The sequence below is a fragment of the Pipistrellus hanaki genome (genome assembly GCF_964339955.1).
Source record: "Pipistrellus hanaki genome assembly, chromosome: 13".
Taxonomy (NCBI): domain Eukaryota; kingdom Metazoa; phylum Chordata; class Mammalia; order Chiroptera; family Vespertilionidae; genus Pipistrellus; species Pipistrellus hanaki.
The window spans coordinates 9,870,031-9,894,072 of NC_140515.1; the positions used below are offsets into that span (position 1 = coordinate 9,870,031).

The window sequence follows — 24,042 nt, forward strand, 5'->3', positions numbered from 1 at the left end:
TGTTGGCATATAGATCTTCAAAGTATTTTTTTAAAAGTATATTTTATTGATTTTTTACAGAGAGGAAGGAAGAGGGATAGAGAGTTAGAAACATCAATGAGAGAGAAACATCAATCAGCTGCCTCCTGCATACCCCCCACTGGGGATGTGCCCTCAACCAAGGTACATGCCCTTAACCGGAATTGAACCCGGGACCCTTCAGTTCACAGGCAGACTCTCTATCCACTGAGCCAAACCGGTTTCAGCTTCAAAGTATTTCCATTGTGTTTCTATGATCTTAGTTGTGTTCTTGCCTCTTTCATTTCTGATTTTATTTATTTGGGTCCTCTCTCTTTGTTTCTTGATGAGTCTGGCTGAAGTTCTATCAACCTTGTTTATCTTTTCAACGAGCCAGCTCTTGGTTTCATTGATCGTTTCTTTTTTCCCTTTTTCTCTCTTAGTCTTTTTGTCATTTATTTCTGCACTGACCATTATTATTTCCTTCCTTTTACTTACTCGGGCTTTTGTTGTTTTTTTTCTAATTATTTTATTATGCTATTTAACAGTATATTAGATATTATGTTTGAGACAGTAATAAATACAACATACCCTGGTGTCTTTCAGAAGAATAAAATATAAGTACAAAGATAATTATCAAACACAGTCTTAACACTGAAATAGAAAAATGAAGAGTTTATTAAAACACTGTGAAGGCACTGCCTTATGCTACAATGTTAGAGATTGAGGGGAAGGCTAAGTACAAGGTTTTATTATTAAAAATATTAATATCGCCCTAGCCAATTTTTCTCATTGGATAGGATGTTGGCCCATGGTTTGAAGGCTCTTGGGTTTGATTCTAGTCAAAGGCACGATCCCTGGCCCTGGTCTGGGCTTATGTGGGAAGCAACCAATTGATGTGTCTGTCTGTCTGTGTGTCTCTCTCTCACACATCATTGTTTCTCTCTCTCTCCGTGTCTCCCCCTCCCTTTCACGCTTTCTAAAAATTAATGGAAAAATATCGGGTGAGGATTAACGAAAGAAAATTTTAATATCTAATGATGAGAATGATTTATCAGCTGCCTCTTACATGCCCCCTACTGGGGATCAAGCCTCCAACCTGGGCATGTGCCCTGACCTGGAATCGAACTGTGACCTGGTTCATAGGTCCTGCTCAACCACTGAGCCCACTGGCTGGGCTAGCACGATTTTTTTATGGGAGTACGTACATATTGCTCCTGTATCCCCCAGAGGTATTTTTAAACTCACAGTTGAAAAGACTCAAAGCTAAAAACATGCTAGTGAGATTTCCTTGGTTCATCAACTATTAACGTTTAGCAACACCTCCATATCTTTCTGTACACACTATACTTTTGCCAAGCATTTTTTTGTGGTTTTTATAAAATATGTATTTTTGTTGATTTCAGAGAGGGAGAGAAAAAGAGAAACATCAATTATAAGAGATAATCTCAGTCATTTATGGATAATAAAGAACATTATAAACTGATGAACAAAAAGATAGATACAGAGACAGTAAAGCAACAAACAGACTATCAAATTATAGTGGGGATGGTAGGGAGATATGGGAGAGATAAGAGATCAACTGAAGGACTTGTATGCATGCATATAAGCATAACCAATGGACGCAAAACTCTGGGGGATGAGGGCATATATGGGAGTGGGGGAGGGGGGCAGCGGTAAGATGTGGACACATATAATACCTTAATAAAAAAAAAATAGTTCACCTAAAAAAAAAATTATTAGAATCATTGACTGCCTCCTGCACACTCCACACTGGGGATTGAGCCTGCAACCCGGGCATGTGCCCTTGTCCAGAATTGAACCCGAGACCCTTCAATCTGCAGGCTGATGCTCTATCTACTGAGCCAAAGCAGCTAGTGCTATGAATTCAACTTTTTAGATTTTAGATATAAGTGATACCATGCAGTATCTGTCCCTGGCTTATTTTATTTCTTCTAGGTATATCCATGTTGTTAGAATTGGTAGGATTTCCTTATTTTTAAGGCTAAATAATATTACATTTACACACACATACACCACTTCCTTAAAAAAAAAAAATCCTTACTTGAGGATATGGTTATTGATTTGAGAGAGAGAGGGGAACATGGATTGGTTGCCTCCTGTACACATTCCAACTAGGGACTTTGGGGATCAAACCCACATCCTTTCAGTCAGGACGATGCTCCAACCAGCTGAGCCACACAGGCCAGGGCCATACCACATTTCCTTTATATACCACATGCATTCATCCAGTGACAGACACTTTGGTTGTTTCCATATCATGGCTATTGTGAATAGTATTACAGTGATCATGGGAATGCAGGTAGCTCTTTGAGATGATGATTTCATTTTCTTTGGTTATATACTTAGAAGTGGGATTGCTAGATCATAAGGTAGTTCTATTTTTAATTTTTTGAGGAATCTCCATATTGTTTCCCATAATGGCTTCACCGATTTACATTCCCACCAGTAATGTACAAGGGTTCCCTTTTTTTACATTCTTGCCAATACGTATTTTTTGTCTTTTAAAAAATAAATATTGAGCCGAAACCGGTTTGGCTCAATGGATAGAGCGTCGGCTTGGGGACTGAAAGGTCCTGAGTTCGATTCCGGTCAAGGGCATGTACCTTGGTTGCGGGCATATCCCCAGTAGGGGGTGTGCAAGAGGCAGCTGATCAATGACTCTCTTTCATCGAGTTTCTAACTCTCTATCTCTCCCCCTTCCTCTCTACAAAATCAATAAAATATATTTTAAAAAATAAATAAATAAATATTGATTTCAGAGAAGAAGGGAGAGAAACATTGATGAGAGAGAAACATTGATTGGCAGCCTCCTGCATACCCCCTACTGAGGATCAAGACTGCAACCTGGGCATGTGCCCTGACCAGGAATCGAATGGTGACCTCTGGTTCATAGGTTGATGTTCAACCACTGAGCCATACCAGCGATGCTATTTTTTTTTTTTTTTGTCTTTTTTATAATTATTCTAACAGGTCTGAGGTGATATTTCATTGTAGTTTTGATTTGTATTTTCTGAGGATTAGTGATGTTGATCACTTTTTCATATACCTGCTAACCATTTTTGTCTTTCAAGAAATGTCTATTAATATATTTTGCTCATTTTAAAATTTTGTTGATGTTATTATTGAGTAGTATGAGTTCTTTATATATTTTGGATGTTAATCTCTTATCAGATATATGACTTACAAATATTTTCTTCCATTCTGAAGTTTGTCTTTTATTTTTCCCTACATTTGACATTCAATATTATATTAGTTGTATGTGGATATCATAGTGATTAGACATTGATGTAATTTGTGACGTGATTCCCCCAGTAAGTCAAATACCCACCTGATACCATGCATAGTTATTATAATATATAGTTTGTCCATTTAAAGTGTACAATTCAAAGGTTTTTGGTATGTTATATTATTTTTAATTGTGGAAAAGTATAACAAAAATTGCCATTTTAATGATTTTTAGGTATACAGTTCGGTGGCATTAATTACATTCACTATGTTGTGCAACCATCACTATTTCCAAAACTTTTTCATCGCCTCAAAGAGAAACTCTATAACCGTTAAGCAATACATCCCCATTTTTTCTTCCCTCAAGTCCGTGGTAACCTCTAATCTGTTTTTTTGTGTCTAATAATATGCATATTCTAGATATTGAAATATTGATTTCACTTATATGTAGAAACTAATGAACAAAATAAACTAACAAATAAAATAGAAACAGACCTACAGAAACAGACTGACAGCTAGCTGTCAGAGGGGAGAGGGATGTGGGGCTGTGTGGAAAGGATGAAGGGATTAAAAAAAACACAACAACCTCAGAGACTCGGACAAAAGTATGGTGATTGCTAGATGGAAAGGGGGAACAGGTGGGGGAGGTAGACGATGGTGAAGAAGGGGTAAATGGTGAGGAAAGGAGACATGACTTGGGGTGGTAAACATACAGTACAGTATAGAATGTATTATAGAATTGTATACCTGAATCCTATATAATTTTATTAACCAATGTCACCCCCAATAAGTTCAATTAAAAAAAAAATTGAAAACCAGGAAACAAGTATTGGGGAGGATATGGAAAAATTGGAACCCTCATAACGTTGCTGGTGTAGCCACTATAGAAAGATTTGGAGGTTCCTAAAAAACTAAAAATACAATTCTATTGATATATGATTCAGTAATTCTGCTCCTAAGTATATACCCAAAGGAATTGTCCCTGGTCAGATGCTTGTACACCAATGTTCACTAAAACATTACTCATAATAGCCAATAGGTGTAAACAACCTCTAATGTTCATCAACAGATGAATGGATAAACCAAATGTGCTGTATCCAAACAATGGAATATTACTGAGCCAAAAGTAGAATGGCATTTTGATACATTCTATAACATGGATGAATTTTGAAAACAAGAAGCCAGACACAAAAGGGCAAATATTTTAATATGTAGATTGTGTTTTCACTCTGTTGATTGTTGTCTTTGCTGTGCAGTAGTTTTTAGTTTGATGTAATCACATTTGTTTATTATTGCTTTTGTAGTCTATGCTTTTGGTATTATATCCAAAAAGTTTTGCCAAGACCAATGTCAAGCTTTTTTTATATCTGGTAGATGATAAGGTCCAGTTTTTTCTTCTGCATGGGAAACTCAATTTCCCGTAGCATTTATTAATCAGACTGTCCTTTCCCCATTGTGTGTTCTTGTCATCCTTGTTAAAGATCAGTTGGCTAGAAATGTGTGGATTTATTTCTAAGCTCTCTATCTATTCATTTGGTCCATATGTCTGGTTTTATGTATGTACCATATTGTTTGGATTGCTGTGGCTTTGTAATATGTTGTGATACCTTGGACTTCGTACTTATCTAGGATTGTTTTTGCTATTTGAGGTCTTGCATGGTTTCAGATGAATTTTAGGATTATTTGTTTATTAATTTTTGTGAAGTATGCCCTTGGAATTTTGATAGGATTGCATTGAATCTGTAGTCCACTCCTGAATTTTTCTGTCTGCATCTCTTAAGGACAAATAATTTTCCTTCACAAGCACATCATAATCACACATAAGAAAATCAGCATTAATTCAGAAGTGTGTCCCAGCATATATTTCATCATTTATTCCAATTGCCTCTAAAAGTGACCTTTATAGCTGGTCATTTGTCCTGCACCAAGATCCATTCAAACTTTATACATTGCATTTGGCCATTATTTCAACAATCTAGGATAGCTCTCTCTCCTTTATGACATTAAAGACTATATATAGAGTCCCGGCAAGTTGTCCTACAGAGTGCCCCAGGTTCAGGAATTTTTCACTTTCTTTATTATTATATTCAGACCAAACTTCTGATAAGAAATACCATAAGTGATATTATGCACCTGCCACTTTATCACTTCAGTAGACACATAATGTCAGGCTGTATATAAGACAATCATCGAACTCATAAGTAATATGTGGGAATGCTTCTTTAAGACTGTATATATCCTGTTTCCCACCATCCTTCTACCTACTAATTCTAGCATTCATTAATGATTCTTATCCAAAACATTGGTGCTTACAGTGTTGTGATTTTTAAAAACATTCTATCATTTTATATTACTCGTTAGAGAAACATTCAATTTAGATTTGGAGGGAATCATTGTTTTTTGAACTTACACATTTTTACCATTGCCAGGCGAAAAACTTTCAAAACAGCAACTACAGAGTTCTAACATCATTAAGAAATTAAGAGCTAAAGACAAAGAAAATGAAAATATTATTGCAAAGCTGAAGAAAAAAGGTAAAGAGCTAGAAGAAGAGTTGCATCATTTGAAACAGGTGAATGTCAGTTATTTTCTATATAAATAATTATTCCTATATGAACAGTCCACTGTGGCTTATAAAATATTTGGAATGATTTATTGGGATATATCATGTGGGAAGTATTTTTTAATAATTTAATAGACAAATGGTAAGATTATTATTTATTGTTATAATACTTGAGATTCCTGGAATACACTTACTTACCTTAGTATTACTTATTGAAGAATACTTTTTCCTGTTTTTATAATATAGGTCCTTGATGGTAAAGAAGAAGTTGAGAAACAACATAGAGAAAATATTAAAAAACTAAATTCTGTGGTCGAACGTCAAGAGAAAGATCTTGGCCAACTCCAAGTGGGTATGAATGAACTTGAAGAAAAGAACCGAAGTATTCAGGCCGCTCTTGACAGTGCATACAAGTAAGAAAATGAATAAATATGCAACTCATTCACAATCTGTTAAATTCAGGATGTTAAAGAAATCCTTTTTCTGATCACTGACAACACGTAAATTTAGCAGTGAATGAACTTGTAACTTTTCAAAGCAAGTTCATCAGAAAGTACTTACTGCTGTGAACTCTCCCTCATTCTGTAAATCTAATGGAAATCTACATGGAACCTTTATGTCCTTGGCCATGTAATTACTGTAAATTATTTTTAAAAAATTTTTTTTCCTTAATCCTCACCCGAGAGAGAGAAACAGTGATGAGAAAGAAACATCATTGATAGGTTGCTTTCTGCACACCTAATGGGGTTTGAGCCAGCAACCCGGGCATATGCCCTGACTGGGAAGCAAACCTATGATCTCTTGGTTCCTGGATCAATGCACGGTCGATGAGCCACACCTGCCAGGATCCATTGATTTATAGTGGGAAGAGGAAGGGGGGAGAGAGAGAAATATCGATGTGAGACACATCAATTGACTGCCTCCCATGTGTGTCCTGACTGGGCCAGGGATCAAGCCTGCAACCAAGGTACATGCCCTTGTCTGAAATTGAACCTGAGACCCTTTGGTCTGTGGGCTGACACTAATCACTGAGCAAACCGGTCAGGACTACTGCATATTATTTTATTTTATTTTATTTTATTTTTATTTTTATTTTTTAAAATATATTTTATTGATTTTGTACAGAGAGGAAGGGAGAGAGATAGAGAGTTAGAGACATCAATGAGAGAGAGTCATCGATCAGCTGCCTCTTGCACACCCCCTACTGGGGATATGCCCGCAACCAAGGTACATGCCCTTGACCGGAATCAAACCCGGGACCCTTCAGTCCCCAAGCTGACGCTCTATCCATTGAGCCAAACCGGTCTCAGCTGCATATTATTTTAAATAAAACTTACCAATCTAATTTTTTTTTAAGAGAACTTACTGATCTCCATAAAGCCAATGCTGCAAAGGCTAGTGAGGCACAGGAAGCTGCTCTGAGCCACGAGATGAAAGCTAAAGAAGAACTTTCTGCAGCACTAGAGAAGGTCCAGGAAGAAACACGTCAGCAGCAAGAAGCATTGGCCATTCAGGTGAGCAGTGGAGGGAGAGTTACATTCGTTTTTTAGATCTTGGTGCTTCAGTGAATTAAAAATCTGTTAGTATGCGTCAAACCTCCTTTAGTGGTTCATTGTTACATTTCCTTTATAATGCTGTTAGGCAAACTTAATTGTGTATTTTTAACTGTTGTTAAAGTGATGCTTAAATTATACAAGTATTACTTAATTTTTTGTGAATTTCAGACTTATTTGAGAATATTATGAAAGCTAAGACCTCTTACCAGAGAAATGCATGTATTCAGAAAAATACTAAACATTCATATAATTTAAAGAGAATCTATCCTGTTTCCCCGAAAATAAGACAGTGTCTTATATTAATTTTTGCTCCCAAAGATGCGCTAGGTCATATTTTCAGGGGATGTCTTATTTTTCCATGAAGAAGAATATGGTACACATTTATTGTTAAATGAAAATAAAGGAAATTTATTACCTGTATATGGTCCGGTAGTACGGTAGTTGTCAACACAAACCAGACAAACTGAATCCTACAGTATCAAGAATTTACTCATTTATTCAATGACAATCATGTCGTCATCTTCTGGAACATCATCATAACAATCCAATTCCTGAGTTTCCTGGTGAATTTCTTGTGACTCCATTTCTTTCAGAATCAGTGGACCAAATCTCTCATGTTTAGCCTAGGGGGGCCTTATTTTCAGGGAGATGCCTTATATTTCACTCAGAAGGAAACCTGTAAGTAGGTCTTATTTTCGGGGAAACACGGTATGTAACTCCATGAAACCCAGATGGATGAGGAACCCCAAAATTTGTCAGACTTTGTCTTATAAAATCATCAGTTGATGGATGGTTGGATTTTTCACACTCTTTGTTAATATGAAAAGTGCTGTTTTAAACCTTCATTTATAGTTTTTTTGTGTGAACATATATTTTAATTTCTCTTAGACATGTACCCTCGAGTCATATGGTAGCTCTGTATTTAACTTTTTTGAGGAACTGTCAAACTTTTCTGCAAAGGTGCATCATTTTACATTCCCACCAGCGATATAAGAGGGTTTTAATTTCTCTACATCTTTCCCCATATTTTTTATTGTCGATTTTTTTTCAGTGTAACCCTTTAGTGGGTGTGAAGTAATAAATGATTGTGGTGTCAATGACTAGTGATGTTGAGCATCTTTTTATGTGCTTATTGGCCATTATGTATCCTCTTTAGAGACTTTTTTCAAATATTTAAATCCTTTGCTCATTTTTAAATTGAGTTGTCTTTTTATTAATCTATATATTCTAAAGATTAATAAAAAGACAACTATATACTAGACCCTTGTCAGATACAGGATTTGCAAATATTTTATCCCATTCTCTATAAGTTGTCTCACTTTCTTAATAGTGTCCTTTGATGCACAGAAGAGAAGTTTTTTAATTTTGATAAAGAGGCAAGGAAGATTAAAAGAAAACATATATAGTTTACTATTTATACTGTTGACAGCTTGCTTTATTTACAAAATAAATTATCTTTGTGATCATTCCATAGTTAGAACATAGAACTTTTGTTTTAACCTAGAGCTTTTTAAAAAAATTATTTCTACAGTTATAATGCTTCATTGTATTCAGTCAGTTCTTAATAATGGATATTTGGGTTTAAGTCATGCAATGGTCCATATACTCCTTGTGTTTCTGGGACTCTATTAATTACTAATGCTTTACATTAAAAATACACTAGAAAAATAAAGTAATAAAGAACAATTGGAGGAATGGGAAAGAGTGTAGGGCACTACCATTCATTCATAAAGTCATCACTTTTAGGAGTACCATCAATTTTGTGTATTACCTTCTTGTTCTTATTTCCATGTACATATTTTTATACTTTATATATTATTTTACATTTTTTTCATTTAAGATTAAATCATACACTTTTACATGTACCATAATTTTTTGAGTATGCTTATGTCCTATTAAGACTTGTAAAAATAGCCGGGACCGGTTTGGCTCAATGGATAGAGCGTCGGCTTGGGGACTGAAGGGTCCCGGGTTCGATTCCGGTCAAGGGCATGTACCTTGGTTACAGGCATATCCCCGGTAGGGGGTGTGCAAGAGGCAGCTGATCAATGACTCTCTCATCGATGTTTCTAACTCTCTATCTTTCTCCCTTCCTCTCTGTATAAAATCAATAAAATATATATTTAAAATAAAAAAAAAAAAATAAGAAAAAAGACTTGTAAAAATAGATGACTACTGATGGATATTTAGAATATTTCATGATTTGTGTGTTATTGCTAATGTAGCTGATGGTATAGGGAACATGTCTGTGTTTATAGAGATCTGCTTCAATAGAGTGAATTCTCAGGACTAGCTTTCATAGCTAATGTAGCTATTATATGCAGCCTGTACTGCAGACATGTGTGGATGTCATCATCTCTCTTTTTTTTAAAATATATATTTTATTGATTTTTTACAGAGAGGAAGGAAGGGAGAGAGAGAGAGAGCTAGAAACATCGATGAGAGAGAAACATCGACCAGCTGCCTCTTGCACACCCCCTACCGGGGACGTGCCCGCAACCAAGGTACATGCCCTTGACCGGAATCGAACCTGGGACCTTTCAGTCCGCAGACCGACACTCTACCGCTGAGCCAAACTGGTTTCGGCACCATCATCTCTCTTATCTTATGGGGCAGTGGCTGTGCCTTGTACACACACACACACACACACTCACACATTTTTTATTTATTTATTTATTTTTTTGCCTAACAACCTAACAGTACTTTTCTTAGTACAAAGTGAACACACATATAGTTTCGGAATTGCTTGATGAATGGGATCTGTGATGATCATATGTTAAAGCTCATTGAATAGAATAGAGTATTATACATGAACAGTAAGTCAACAGAACACAGAATATGTAGTTAGCATGCAGTTACAGACAATGTTCGAGAAGGTGATAGTGTATTGGTTTTCCTCATGCAGGTGGGGGACCTGAGGCTGGCCCTGCAGCGTGCGGAACAAGCAGCTGCCAGGAAGGAGGATTATTTGCGCCATGAGATCAGTGAGCTCCAGCAGGTGCGGCCACAGTTCTTTTAGAAATAAAAAGTGACTCGGCGGGAATGTTTGTGGAATTGGGAGGATTACTGCCATATGTATCATTTGCTATGCAACTTCAATCGACTTGCCTGATGATAAATACTTAGGAATTGGATGAGGAGGCCACTACAGGGAGGTTTGGATGATCCTCGTGTTTACCTTATGATGGTCAAAGGCTCTCTTGATCTTAGCAAATGCTTTTTAAAAGAGCACTTATCAGATACTCAATCATGTAACAGCGCTAACTGAAGGATTGAATAATTATAAAACAATTTAATTTAAAAAGTCTTGGAGAAGTAATTTTTTCCAGAAATCCCATAAAGTTTGTTTGCTAGGGTTTTTATTGTTACCAGTGGTAATAACTTAAGAATTTCATGATTCAGAGACTCCAGGAAGCCGAGAATCGAAACCAGGAACTGAGTCAAAGTGTTTCATCAACGACAAGACCATTGCTTCGACAGATAGAAAATTTGCAGGCAACGCTAGGGTCCCAGACGTCGTCGTGGGAGAAGCTGGAGAAGAACCTCTCGGACAGGCTGGGTACCGGCTTTAGTTCTTAGCTCAGGGCAGAAGCCCTTTCCTCTTGTCTGGGGAATGCGGGGAATGGTCTGAAACTGAAATTCACTGATCTGATAGTTGTATTTTGTGTCTGACTTTGGATTTTTACCTCTTTTCCTTTTTTATGTTATTTTCTAATATCTTAATTGGTTCTCAGATCATTTGTTTTCCCTAACACAATATATCAGATACTATCTAAATTACTTTCATGTCATTTTTCATTCATATTTACAGACTACTGCACTTAGCTTTCCCCTTGTTTGTTGTGAATCTGACCTTTTTCTAGCTTGTCTGCAATAGTGTGAAAGGTGCAGAACAGATACGTTCCAGTCAGTGGAGGAGCTTCTAGAGCAGAGCCAGGTCTGTGGGGATCAAGGTTAAATAAATCTAGTATTCAGGTGCTATGCAGTCCTAAGATTTCATGTTCTGCTTCTTTACAGGAATGCCCCCGTTTGCCCTTCTGTGCTGTTAATAAAAAAAAATTATTTTTCCAAGATGTTTATTTCAGCACAGACAGGTGATACATATATGTACTAGATATCCCTGAAGCTAGCAAATTCATGAAAAGTCCATGGAATTGGAGAGACATCATGGTGTAGTGATCAAAGCAGACCTGACTCAGGGCTCTGCTTTGCTTTGTGTGAAGCAAGTCACTTCCCTTTTCTGGGCTCCTTGCTGCAAGTCCTGAGCATCGAACTAAGTCAGTGGCTTTCAGGTGGCCTCGGTGGCTCCTCGGGGCGGCTCCTCCTCAGGGCTCCTCAGGGCTCCTCCTCGGGGCGGCTCCTCAGGGCTGGCTCCTTAAGGCTGGCTGTCGGAGAAGCTCACAGGGACATGCTGGGCCTCCACCTGCTTCAGTGGAAGTAGTGTCTCCGTTGTCTATCTTTTTTTGAGTTCCATGTTGGATTTTGTCTCAAAAAAGACTTACCTGGTTAAAAAGAAAACCACAGAACTGATGACCATATATTGTTTAATTTATATGCATGCATCTTAGATCTGTCATTTATCTCTGTCAGTTTGAGAACAATTTGTTATGAAATGTGAGGAATCTGAAAATGACCCTGAAACAAATACCTGTCTAGCACCACGTGATGCTAACAGCCCCATGGTTGTTGCTCTGTGCGGGGTCTGCACACTCTTGGGGACAGGTGGCATTGTGGTGGGAGAGGCAAAGCCACAGGACACACACCTGGGACGCTGTTAATAGGACCATAGATGCAGTATAATTGAACATTTTTATTGAGATAATCGTAGATATACATGCTATGATAATTCTCACTTTCTCTAGTATATCCAAATGCTAACACTTTGCAGAACTATAATATTGCAACCAGGGTATTGACACTGATACAGTTTACTGATTTTATTCAGATTTCCCCAGTTTTGTTGATACTCGTTAGTGTGTGTGTGCGCTTCTGGGTGTATATTAAGTTCTACACAATTTAATAAAGATATAAGCCCGGCCAGCATGGCTCAGTGATTGAGCATTGATCTATGAACCAGGAAATCACGGTTAGATTCTCAGTCAGGACACATAGGTACCCAAGTTACGGGCTGGAATACCAAATGGAGGTGTTGTGCAGGAGGCAGCTAATCAATGACTCTCTCATCAAGTCCCTTCCTCTCTGAAATCAAAAATCAGTGTGTGTGGGTGTGTGTGCGCGCGCGCGCGCGTGTGTGTGTGTATATTATATTGACAGAGAGAGAGAGAGAGAGAGAGAGAGATCAAGCAGTTCCAACATCGCAAAGACCCCCCCCCCTCATGTTCTTTTATAACCATACTCTACTCTGTCCTGTGTTTTGAAAACTTTGGAATTTCAAAATGTCATATGAATAGTATTGTATAATATATGACATTTGGGGATTGGCTTTTTTGCTCATTCCTTGGAGATGCATCCAAATTGTGTGTGTCAATAATTAGTTTTTTGTTTTTTTTTTTAAATATATTTTATTGATTTTTTACAGAGAGGAAGGGAGAGAGATACAGAGCTAGAAATGTCAATGAGAGAGAAACATCAACCAGCCGCCTCCTTCACACCCCCTACTGGGGATGTGCCCGCAACCAATGTACATGCCCTTGACTGGAATCGAACCTGGGACCTTTCAGTCCGCAGACCGACGCTCTACCACTGAGCCAAACCGGTTTCAGCAATAACTAGGTTTTTCATTACTAGGTGTTTTTTCTTTTTCAAATATATTTTATTGATTTTTTACAGAGAGGAAGAGAGAGGGATAGAGAGTTAGAAACATCGATGAGAGAGAATCATTGATCAGCTGTCTCTTGCACACCCCCCACTGGGGATGTGCCCACAACAAGGTACATGCCCTTGACCGGAATCGAATCTGGGACCTTTCAGTCCGCAGGCTGACGCTCTATCCATTGAGCCAAACCGGTCTTGGCACTAGGTGTTTTTTTCATATGTATGTATCACGTTTTGTTCACTTGATGAAGGCTGTATGAGCTGATTCTAGATTTTTTCTGTACAGATAAGCTGCTCTGATGAACATTCACATACAAGTTTTAATGTGAACATAGTTTTTTATTTCTCTGGATAAATGCCCAAGTATGCAATTGCTGAGTTGTTTGGGTAGTTGTATGTTTTGTTTTTAAAGAAAATGCCAAACTATTTTCCAAAATGGCTGTTTGAGTAATTCAGTTTCTCCATATCTTATTTTAAAATTTATCTTTATTGTTGAAAATATTACAGATGTGCCCCCCCTTTTCCCCCTAGAGACCCCCTTTCACCTGCACTTGCCCCTTCTAGGCCTTCACCACACTTTCTGTGTCCATGGGCAGTTTTTCCATATCTTTTCTAGGATTTTGTGTCTCCCTGTTTTTTGTTTTTCATATGTTTTTATTTTAGAGAGAGTGGAAGGGAGAGTATGAGGGAGGGAGAGAGAAACATTGATGTGAAAGAGAAACATTGATCAGCCACCTCCTACATGGTCCCTACTGGGGATTGAGCCCGCAACCTGGACATGTGCCCAGACCAGTTATGGAACCACCAACCTTTTGGTGCTGGGACAATGCTCAACCAACTAGCCTCTCCTGCCAGGGCCCTGTTTTTTATACAGTCATCCAGACAGGTGTGCAGTGATATCTATTACGATTTTAATGTGCATTTCCCTGATGACTAATCATGTTAAACATTATTTCATATGCTGCTTTTATTTTTCTCTTATTTTTATTGCTGATACGTTTATTTTCTATTTGTGCATTCTCTTTGGTGAAATTGTCTGTTGAAATCTTCTGCCCATTTTCTAATTGGATTGTTTGTATTTTCACTGTTGAGTTTTGAAACTTGTTTATATATTGTAGATACTAGTTTTCTGTAGATATTGTGGTTTGCATTTGTTTTCTCCAAGTCTATAGTTTGTCTTTTCATCCTGTTCACATAGAGCAAAAGTTTAAAATTTGGAAAAAGTCCTTCCTTGGGCAGTAAGCAGTGAGAGTTTTAAGTGTGGCTACTTGCATCATTGGAAATCAGAACTACTTGGTGTCTTGGCCTCGTGGGTATATGCGTATGTGAATTCTCTTTTTATCTTCATTCAGGTGAATCGCAGACCTTGTTGGCAGCAGCCGTTGAAAGAGAACGTGCGGCTACAGAAGAACTCCTTGCCAACAAAATTCAGCTGTCTTCCATGGAGTCACAGAATTCTCTTTTAAGACAGGAAAACAGTAGATTTCAGGCCCAGCTAGAATCAGAGAAAAATAGGCTAAGAAAACTGGAAGATGAAAAAAATAGGTGAGCATATTTCTTGAGTTATTTTTGGTACTTGCTGACATTTTAAAGCACTTAAAAACATGTGCTCTTAAAAACATGGGATTTGTTGACTCTAACTTGCATTCTGAAAATTGTGTTGCATGTTCTATATGCACATTTTCTAGAAAAAAGATTCATTGCTTGAATCGAATTTGTTAAAAGAGTCTGTGACCAGAAATAGTTTGGAAATCTATTGGAGTTATTTTTATATAGATGTACTGGTTCTTTGGAAACCACAAGCTATAAAATATATCCACCTGAAATTATATAAGGCTATCTTTATATAAAGGCTATGATTAGTGCATTTTTACCCTCGGTTCTTTCTTGGAAATTTTACTTTTAAAAATGTAGTCAAGTAAAAATGACTTATAAAGTAAAATACCTGAACTTTTGCAAACATTTTCATTGGACCCCCTAATAAGCTTTTGCAGAATCTGAACATATTATGGAATGGTTGCATTCAAAATTCTTTTTAGGAAATCTCTTTTTAAATGAAATCTTAACCCAAAGCATCGATAAATACAATGCACAAAAGTTATAGTTTGGCTTCTGAGTAAAACCCAAGTCATCTGGATAAAAGCAGTAGGAAAATCAGTCTGGTAATAAAAATGACTACATATATGTAGCTGGAGTTAATAAAGTAGTGAGTTTTAATAATCTATACTATCACCTTTTTGTTTTGTTTCATTCCCTCTGGCTTAATAGGTACCAGGTTGAATTAGAAAACCTAAAAGATGATTATGTGAAAACACTTGAAGAGACAAAGAAAGAAAAGGTATTTCTGTTAGCCGTGCGCTAGGGGGTGGTAGCAAACTTCTGACAAGATGAAATGAGTGAGCTTACTGCTTTTGGGACTGGCTCTTTAGTAAGACAAATAGGGCCTTTTTTTTTTTCATGCTACTAATTTTGAGATTGACTTTTGGGGATGATTTAGTATAGGAATTATCTAACTGTATTTCTCTCCATTAGACACTGTTGAACAGTCAGTTAGAAATGGAGAAAATGAAAGTTGAACAAGAAAGAAAGAAAGCCATTTTTACTCAAGAAGCAATAAAAGAAAAGGTATTGAATTTTTTGGTGTAACCGGTTAGTAGCTGTTGTGATTAATCATTGTTTTGTAATTTTAGTTGCACTTTAATAAATAACATTTCTTATGTCTAAAATCAGTAGGATGATGAACTGTAGTAATGTAATCAGTGTCTTGTTCAGAGTAGATCCAAAATAATTTGAGTTTATCCAAACAGATCTGTGATTTCTAGGATTTGAATTGTAGAACCTTATTTTAAAAGTGAGTTTTCTATATTTAAAGGATTGGAATGTACTCAGTAGTTAGTATAATAGATAGAAACTACCTGTAACAACATTGAAATTACCTTTTAAATTTATTTGGAATTTTAAAAAATAAAATGGATGAGCCAGAAACTTTTTATGGTTTATAAAACTCATTGGTAATCTTTTTTTTTTTTTTTTTTTTTAATATTTTATTGATTTTACACAGAAAGGAATTGAGAGGGACAGAGAGTTAGAAATGTCGATGAGAGAGAAACATCGACCAGCTGCCTCTTGCACACCCCACACTGGGGATGTGCCCGCTTGACCGGAATCGAATCCGGGACCTTTCAGTCCGCAGGCCGATGCTCTATCCACTGAGCCAAACCGGTCCCGGCCTCATTGGTAATCTTATTCTAAAGAAACAGGCTTACCCCCAGCAGTGTGGCTCAGTGGTTGAGTGTCAACCTATGAACCAGGAGGTCACAGTTCCATTCCCGGTCAGGGCACAGGACCAGGTTTCGGGATCATGCAGGAGCAGTTATCAGTGATTCTCTCTCATCATTGATATCTCTCTCTCTCTCTCTCTCCCACTTTTCCCTCCCTCCCTTCCTTCCTCCCTTTCTCCCTCCCTCCCTCCCTCCATTTCCCGCTTCCTTTCCCTTCCTCTCTGAAATCAATTTAAAAAGAAAGAAATAGGTTTAGTCTGCCCTGGCTGTTGTATCTCAGTGGTTATAGCATCAGCTCACGCATTGAATGTTCAATTCCCAGTCAAGGGCAGGTACCTGGCTTGCAGGTTAAATCCCTAGTCCTAATTGGGCTGCATGCTGGAGGCAGCCAATTGATGTGTCTCTCTCACGTTGGTGTTTCTCTGTCTCTTTCATTTTCTCCCTCTCCCCTTTCCTCCCTCCCTTCTACTCTCTCTAAAAATCTGGAAAAAATATCCTCGGTGACGAATAACAACAACAAAAGAAGAAATAGGTTATATAATATGAAGCAATGAGTTCATATAATTGTTTAAAAAAAAGAACATTTTAGCCCTAGCTAGTTTGGCTCAGTGGATAGAGTGTTGGCCTGCAGACTGAAGGGTCCTGGGTTCAATTCCAACCAAGGGCACATGCCTGAGTTGCAGGCTCAATCCCCAGTGGGGGCGTGCAGGAGGCAGCTGATCAATGATTCTCTCTTATCATTGATGTTTTTATTTCTCTCTTCTCCCTTCCTCTCTTAAATCAATAAAAGAAAAATATTTTAAAAACACATTTTATTCCATTAAAAATCAAATTATGTCGTTGCAATATACATGAGTCCCTAGATGATTTGACCAAGTCTGTTTATACTTTTAGATTACCAAATATTGTGCCTTGCAAGGATAAGACTTCAAAAATTATATCTGTAGCCGAAACTGGTTTGGCTCAGTGGTCTGCGTCGGTCTGCAGACTGAAAGGTCCCAGGTTCGATTCCGGTCAAGGGCATGTACATTGGTTGCGGGCACATCCCCGGTAGGGGGTGTGCAAAGAGGCAGCTGGTTGATGTTTCTCCCTCATCGACGTTTTTCTAGCTCTGTATCTCTCTCTCTTCCTCTCTGTAAAATATCAATAAAATATATTAAAAAAAAATTATATCTGTAACATTTTATGAGGAAGTTAGAATGAGTCTTTGTTGTCATTAATCTTAGAAAAGTTTCTTGTTGTTTTATTTATCACTTTGCTCTTTAATCCAAACTGAATTTTTTTCTTACTCTTTATAGGAACGAAAACCATTTTCTGTTTCTAGCACGCCCACACTGTCACGATCAAGTTCAATAAGTGGAGTTGAGATGGCGGGGCTGCAAACATCTTTTCTATCTCAGGTGAAGTTTTACTTCATATAAGTGCTTATTCCTAAACTGAGTAATGATAAAAGGAATGTGCAGGTAGCAGTTAGCTTGTCACCATGATCTTGCCATTCCATAGGCAATTCATCTGAATATTTGTGAAACCGAGGAAGTATAGATGATTTTCTGCTTTTGAGAGTCAGACATTTTAAAGCCAGAATTGACAGACGCTTTTTTTTTTTTTTTTTTTGAACCTTATAAGGGCATACAGTCTATACTCTCTGAATAACTGTGTGTTTTCTTAACATAGGATGAGTCTCCTGATCTCTCACTGGGACCGATGTCTGTATCAGCAAACGGAAGCAATCTTTATGAGGCTGTAAGGATGGGGGCAGGATCCAGCATTATTGAAAACCTACAGTCTCAGCTACAACTGAGGGAAGGAGAAATTGCTCATTTACAGGTACTGGAAAATTAAATATGCTGTGGAAGTAAGTGAAAATCTGAGGGCCAATACGTAAACCTGAATTTATATTCACCTGAATTCTGAACACGTTTAGAATAAAATGAAGTGGTGGCATGTGAAGACCAAAGTGTATCACATGTAGTAATGATAAGGGCCAGTTGGAGGAGTTCACCCAGGAAAAGAGCCAAGTGAGTCTGCTGAGGGCCTACCTCCGTCCCAGGAAATGCTGGGCTGGAGTAGGCCTCCCCAGGTGGGGTAGCTGCCCAGGTAAGATGCAGGCATCAGAGCAGAACACTCCTTTCAAGACGCTTTCCACACATTACAAAGGAAAGCTGTTGCCCCGCTGGCAGGGCTCAGTGTTTGATTACTGGTCAGCGCCCATGCCCTGGTTGCGGGCTCGATCCTCAGTAGAAGTGTATAGGAGGCAGCCTAGCAATGGCTGTTTCTCATCACTGATGTCTCTCTGTATCCCTCTCCCTTCTGCCCTCTTTTAAAAAATGAATAAATAAAACAGTTCAAATAAAAAGGAAGTTGCTGATCTGAGCATACTCATTTTATTCTTCCTGGATTTACCACTCATATAAGTGGCTCTGACTCCCCGTGAGGAATGAGCAGAGAGATTAGAACTACAACCTGTGCACATGAAAGTAAACATCGTAAGTGGGAAGGGAGGAGCTGCTCATCATATCTTGACTTTTAAAATATAATGTAGTGAGAAATGTTAAAACGTTTACCGATTTTTGTTAAACTTGATACACTCAAAAGTAAAATTTCATTTATTCCCATTGTATGACTTTAGTAAGTTGAAAATATTAATCTATTAAAGAAGATCTTGAATTGGGAAAAAAATAGGTTAGAATAATCTTAATACTTTGTTTAAATAGCCCAGAATGCTGTGCTTGAGGGACCAAATGAACATTTTTGGTAGTCTGTCAATATGGTCTACCCAGTTGGAGATACACGAAAGTATGGTTTTATTTCTCAGGGATTAATTTAGAATAACTGAATTAGTAGTAATTTAGAATAACTGAAATATATGCTATTTCCTTAGATTAGAGAAAAATATAAGGTTGCATAGTTCAAACAGATGATTGAATTCTCTTTAGTTCTTTGTCTGTCATGGTACACCCTATCAATGGTATACCTCTGAAGAAAGTTGAAACTTTTTTTTGTCACTATTTCCTTAAGAGCTACCTCATGGTTATATGTTGTTATATTTTTCTTTAAAAACAGCACATTAAATATGTTTATATTAGTAGGAACATTAAACCAGATATATTTTTATTTAAATTTCTTTCTGATAATGTTTCTCAGGTAGAAATTGGCAGTCTAGAAAAAACACGCTCCATAATGGCTGAAGAGCTAGTTAAATTAACAAATCAAAATGACGAACTGGAAGAGAAAGTGAAGGAGATACCCAAACTTCGAACTCAGCTACGAGTAAGTATTCTTGAGGTGAACCTAAGATATTTTAATCCTGTTACATTAAATCACATATTTTTAATTTATGTAAAATGTATATATGTTAATGATTTATTTGAAAATTAGAGTATTAGTATTTTAGTAAATAACTTTAAAGGTAAATCTTTTATCTTACCTCATTATATAGTCAAAGCATTTTTCACAATCATGTTTAATCTCATTTGAAAAATAACTAGATTTTATTTGGCCAAGGGTCATTTACAATATAAAACACTTTCACCATATGTATTATCACCATACTACTTGTTTATTAATATATATATCACAATTAGCATATTTGGTATTAGTAGTCACTATTTAGCCGTATTTAATTTGGGTAAATGCCAGGTAATACTTAAACCACAGTGAACCAAAGAGACTAAAATATCAGATGTGCTTCAGTTAATTGGAGAAATCACTGATTAGGCTATGTAGGGGGGAAATTGTAGATTTAGTGGAGAGATTGATAGCCATTTGCCCAGCCAGTGTGGCTCAGTAGTTGAACTATGAACCAGGAAGTCACAGTTCAGTTCCTGGTCACGGCACATGCCCATGTGGTGGGCTCGATCCCTAGTGGGGGGCATGCAGGAGACAGCTGATCAGTGATTCTCTGTCATCATTGGTGTTTCTATTCCTCTCTCCCTCTCCCTTCCTCTCTGAAATCAATAAAAATAGATTTAAAAAACCCTAAAATAGGTGGGGTTATTTTAGCATTTGTAAACATTTAATTAGCATCTGTTGCATTAAAAAGTATTAAACACCTATATATTCAGGATTATCTTGTGTTTGTTTGTTTTTTCTGAAGGAAAAAATATGAATACTCCATATGTTTCTTTTCTGGATAGATAATGATTTATTCTAAAAATCTAAAGATCTTTGGGTTTGTGCTGTTATTACTGTATAAAGCTTAACAATTTTATTTGGAGACAATGAAGAATAAAGATGAGAGACCCTAACCATTCTGATTAGGAATAATAGCCCTGGGAGATCATAGAACACCAGACAACAAGAAATGCAATTCAGAAAAAAAATTAACAGAATGAAATGAAAATGTATTCCTCATTGCCTTTGAACATATCTATGTACATTGACACACTGATGCTTTTTTCTTAGGGTAATCTACTCCATGTCCTTGTAGGACATTAGAACACAGTTTCAACAAGAAGCTGTGAATTATTCCCCAGGCACTGATGGGAGGATTTGCTATGGAATTAGGAATGGGGGTAGAGGCCCAGTGCATGAATCGGTGCACCAGGGGGGTCCCTGGGCCTGGCTGTGGGATCAGCCGAGACGGGCTCTCTGACATCCCCCACGGGGTCCCAGATTGGGAGAGGGCAACAGGCCAGGCCAAGGGACCCCACCGGTGCATGATCGGGGCTGTAGAGGGACGTGGGGGGTTGGCCTGCTGGGGAGGGGCATGGGAAGGCTCCTGGGCATGTCTAGCCCATCTCGCTCAGTCCCGATCAGCCGGACCCCAGCAGCAAGCTAACCTACCCGTCAGAGCGTCTACCCCCTTGTGGTCAGTGCTTGTCGTCATAGTGAGCAATTGAGCAGCCTTAACATAACATTAGCATATTACGCTTTGATTGGTTGAACAGGACACTTAGCATATTAGGCTTTTATTATATAGGAATTTGGTCTTCCATTATTTTCATTTCTGTATGTCTTGTGTTGTTTCTGGCTCTGCTCCAATGCTTTCCATGCTGTCTGGCATTTGTGAAAGGGAAGGTTGTTTTCTGCATTTGGAAACACCTTCCATTGGTGAGGGCACTAACCATCGGCAGTGTGAGCATGACAGTCCCCGTGCCTGTGCTGCAGCAGCAATTAAAATTAAAAAAAAAAAAAAAAAAACTTATTTTAAAAAATCAGTTACTACTTCCATGGCATATGTTCAGATTTGGCTAGCATTTGTTCATGCCTATTTTGTACTAGAATCGTATTTATACTTAACAGTTGTTATTTAATTAAATTGTTCCATATAAGCCTAACTCAACAAAGAGGCATATATTAATTGCCTGAAATTCAGAAATGAGCAATGAACTTGTTTCTGTTAATACAAGCATATGTGATAGTCAAGTTTCAATGTTCTAAGTTTCATGATGGACACTTCCATTTTATTTTTTATTTAAATAATTTATTTAAATATACTATTTGTATTGTTTTAATGAAGCTACATGTGCTTATTGTAGAGTAATTTTAATAGTATAAACAGTAAAATTAAGATTGTGTTTCTGCCACCTAGAGGCAACAATTATTAACTCATTTCTGTATTAGCTTTCAGCCTTTTTTAGGGCGTGTGTGTGCGTGCGTGTGTGTGTGTGTGTGTGTGTGTGTGTGTGTGTGTGTACACGCATGCAGGCATGCATGTGCTATTTTAACGTATTTGGGTTCATACTGTAAATACATTTTATATTCTACTCTTAAATCACTTGATATTGTATTGTGAAAATTTTCCCATATTGTTAAATTTTCTCAAAGCATAGTTTTTACGAGTAATCCTATGGCTATATCATAATTTAGTTAATTCCCTGTGGTGGCTGTGGAGGTGGTTGTGAGTTTTTTAACTTGATTTTTAAAAGGTGCTATAAACAACTTTATGCATAAATCTCCTTCAAAACCTCTGGCTCTTTGTTTAGGCCTGGGGTTACTGCCCCGCCCCCAGCTTTTGTTTGATGCCCTGGAGAAATGGCTTTCCATTCCAGACGCTTCTTTGAGTCAGGACACCGGGTGTGAATGACCTGGTATTTTCACACCTTTGGGGTCGACAGTGCTTGATTGTATGTTTGTATGTGTAGGGGAATACATAGTAGTCTTTTCAGGTTTGCCTTTTTCTTAGCAGAAATTCTTGCTAGACCGAAGCCATAAACTGACCAGCTCTGAGTCTTAGTTTTGTTGGAAGTGGGAATTTCAACTTTAAGATGGTCTTTACAGGTATTTTAATATGATCTTGGGAGCAGCTCAAAAATGCTAGCCAGATACACGATACTGATCACTTAGCATATTAGGACACTTATATGTTAATATAATATTAACTTAATATTTAGTTAATAAATATTAATTTTTTATAACTAAAAAATTAGTTATTATTTTAATCTTAAAACCCCTATCCTCCCAGGGCACTTTAAAGATACTTTTGAAGGTAATCTTTGAAGTTTCTATAGAACTAATCATTTTCCTAAAAAGTAAAGAAATACGGCATGACAGATGTGCAAAATAAGTCTGTAGGGGGACAGAATAGTGATTGCCATGTGGACGGTTTTTTCTTAAGTTCCTTTACTTGCTATTTATTCCAAGAGGCTGGAGTACTAATTTAATTTTCTTAAGAGCTGACTCTATAGTTTTATTTAGGTTGTAATGTATTTATTGGTGACTTGTTTATGATAATATAAATATAATCAAGATGTTCTGTACTTTATAAATTGTAAACAAATCTGTTTTGTAGGATTTGGATCAGAGATACAACACTATTCTGCAAATGTACGGAGAAAAAGCGGAAGAGGCAGAAGAACTTCGATTAGATCTTGAAGATGTAAAAAATATGTATAAGACTCAAATAGACGAACTTTTAAGACAGAGGCTCAGTTAACTTCTGAAAATTACATTCCCATCAAACTGAATGTAGTCATTTAATAACAAAATACAGACTTTCAATAAATTCTATTATAAATTAGAAAGTGGAATTTATTATAGAGTTAAAAAATTGAAGAAAGTTTTATAGTATATAGTAATATTTGCAGTTAAATTATTTTGTGCAATATTTGAACTTTATTTTTGAAACTATCTTTAAAGATTTATTTTTTAAAGCATCTTCCCTCCCCCCCCACCCCCCCCATGAATAGCACCAAGATTTATTATTTTTTCCTTATATCAGTATGGTTAGGGAAGAAGAATGCTGTTCATACATTGTATTATAGATAAAAACTAATTATATCTATAATTTATATGTGTTTGTATATACTGACATTTAATGAGTGATATTGACATATTGAAATTGAAATCTTTCACATTCAAATCTTCAACATTTCTAGTTACTGCTCATGAAAATGGACATTAAGTGCCCAATTAAAAAACTTCCTGTTAATAAATTTTGAACTGAATATTTTTCCTTTAAAGTAGAAATCACACTGACACAGAAGATTAAAGGATGAATGAATTAAAAGCATTTTTATGGCTCTAGCCAGTTTTGCTCAGTGGGTAGAGCCTGCAGATCAAGCCTACATACCTTGATTGTAGGCTCCTTCTGGCCCAGGCCCTGGTCGGGGCTTGTGCAGGAGGCAGCCAATCGATGTGTTCTCTCACATCAGTGTTCTCTCTCTCTTTCCCTCTCTCT

At 37.1% G+C, this 24,042-nt stretch overlaps 1 protein-coding gene across 2 annotated transcripts in view; it reads left to right on the forward strand.

Annotated features, from left to right (window-relative positions):
- TMF1 (TATA element modulatory factor 1) overlaps nucleotides 1-24,042 on the forward strand; it is a 36,243-nt gene extending 12,201 nt beyond the window's left edge. For both annotated transcript variants that reach the window (XM_084901715.1, XM_084901716.1), the window contains exons 6-17: nucleotides 5,676-5,818; nucleotides 6,056-6,222; nucleotides 7,167-7,323; nucleotides 10,271-10,363; nucleotides 10,768-10,924; nucleotides 14,493-14,685; nucleotides 15,409-15,478; nucleotides 15,673-15,765; nucleotides 17,720-17,821; nucleotides 18,096-18,248; nucleotides 19,566-19,691; nucleotides 23,155-24,042. In XM_084901715.1, coding sequence (XP_084757841.1) covers nucleotides 5,676-5,818; nucleotides 6,056-6,222; nucleotides 7,167-7,323; nucleotides 10,271-10,363; nucleotides 10,768-10,924; nucleotides 14,493-14,685; nucleotides 15,409-15,478; nucleotides 15,673-15,765; nucleotides 17,720-17,821; nucleotides 18,096-18,248; nucleotides 19,566-19,691; nucleotides 23,155-23,298 — 1,598 coding nt within the window. In that variant the 3' untranslated portion in view covers nucleotides 23,299-24,042. The remainder of the gene's footprint in view (nucleotides 1-5,675; nucleotides 5,819-6,055; nucleotides 6,223-7,166; nucleotides 7,324-10,270; nucleotides 10,364-10,767; nucleotides 10,925-14,492; nucleotides 14,686-15,408; nucleotides 15,479-15,672; nucleotides 15,766-17,719; nucleotides 17,822-18,095; nucleotides 18,249-19,565; nucleotides 19,692-23,154) is intronic.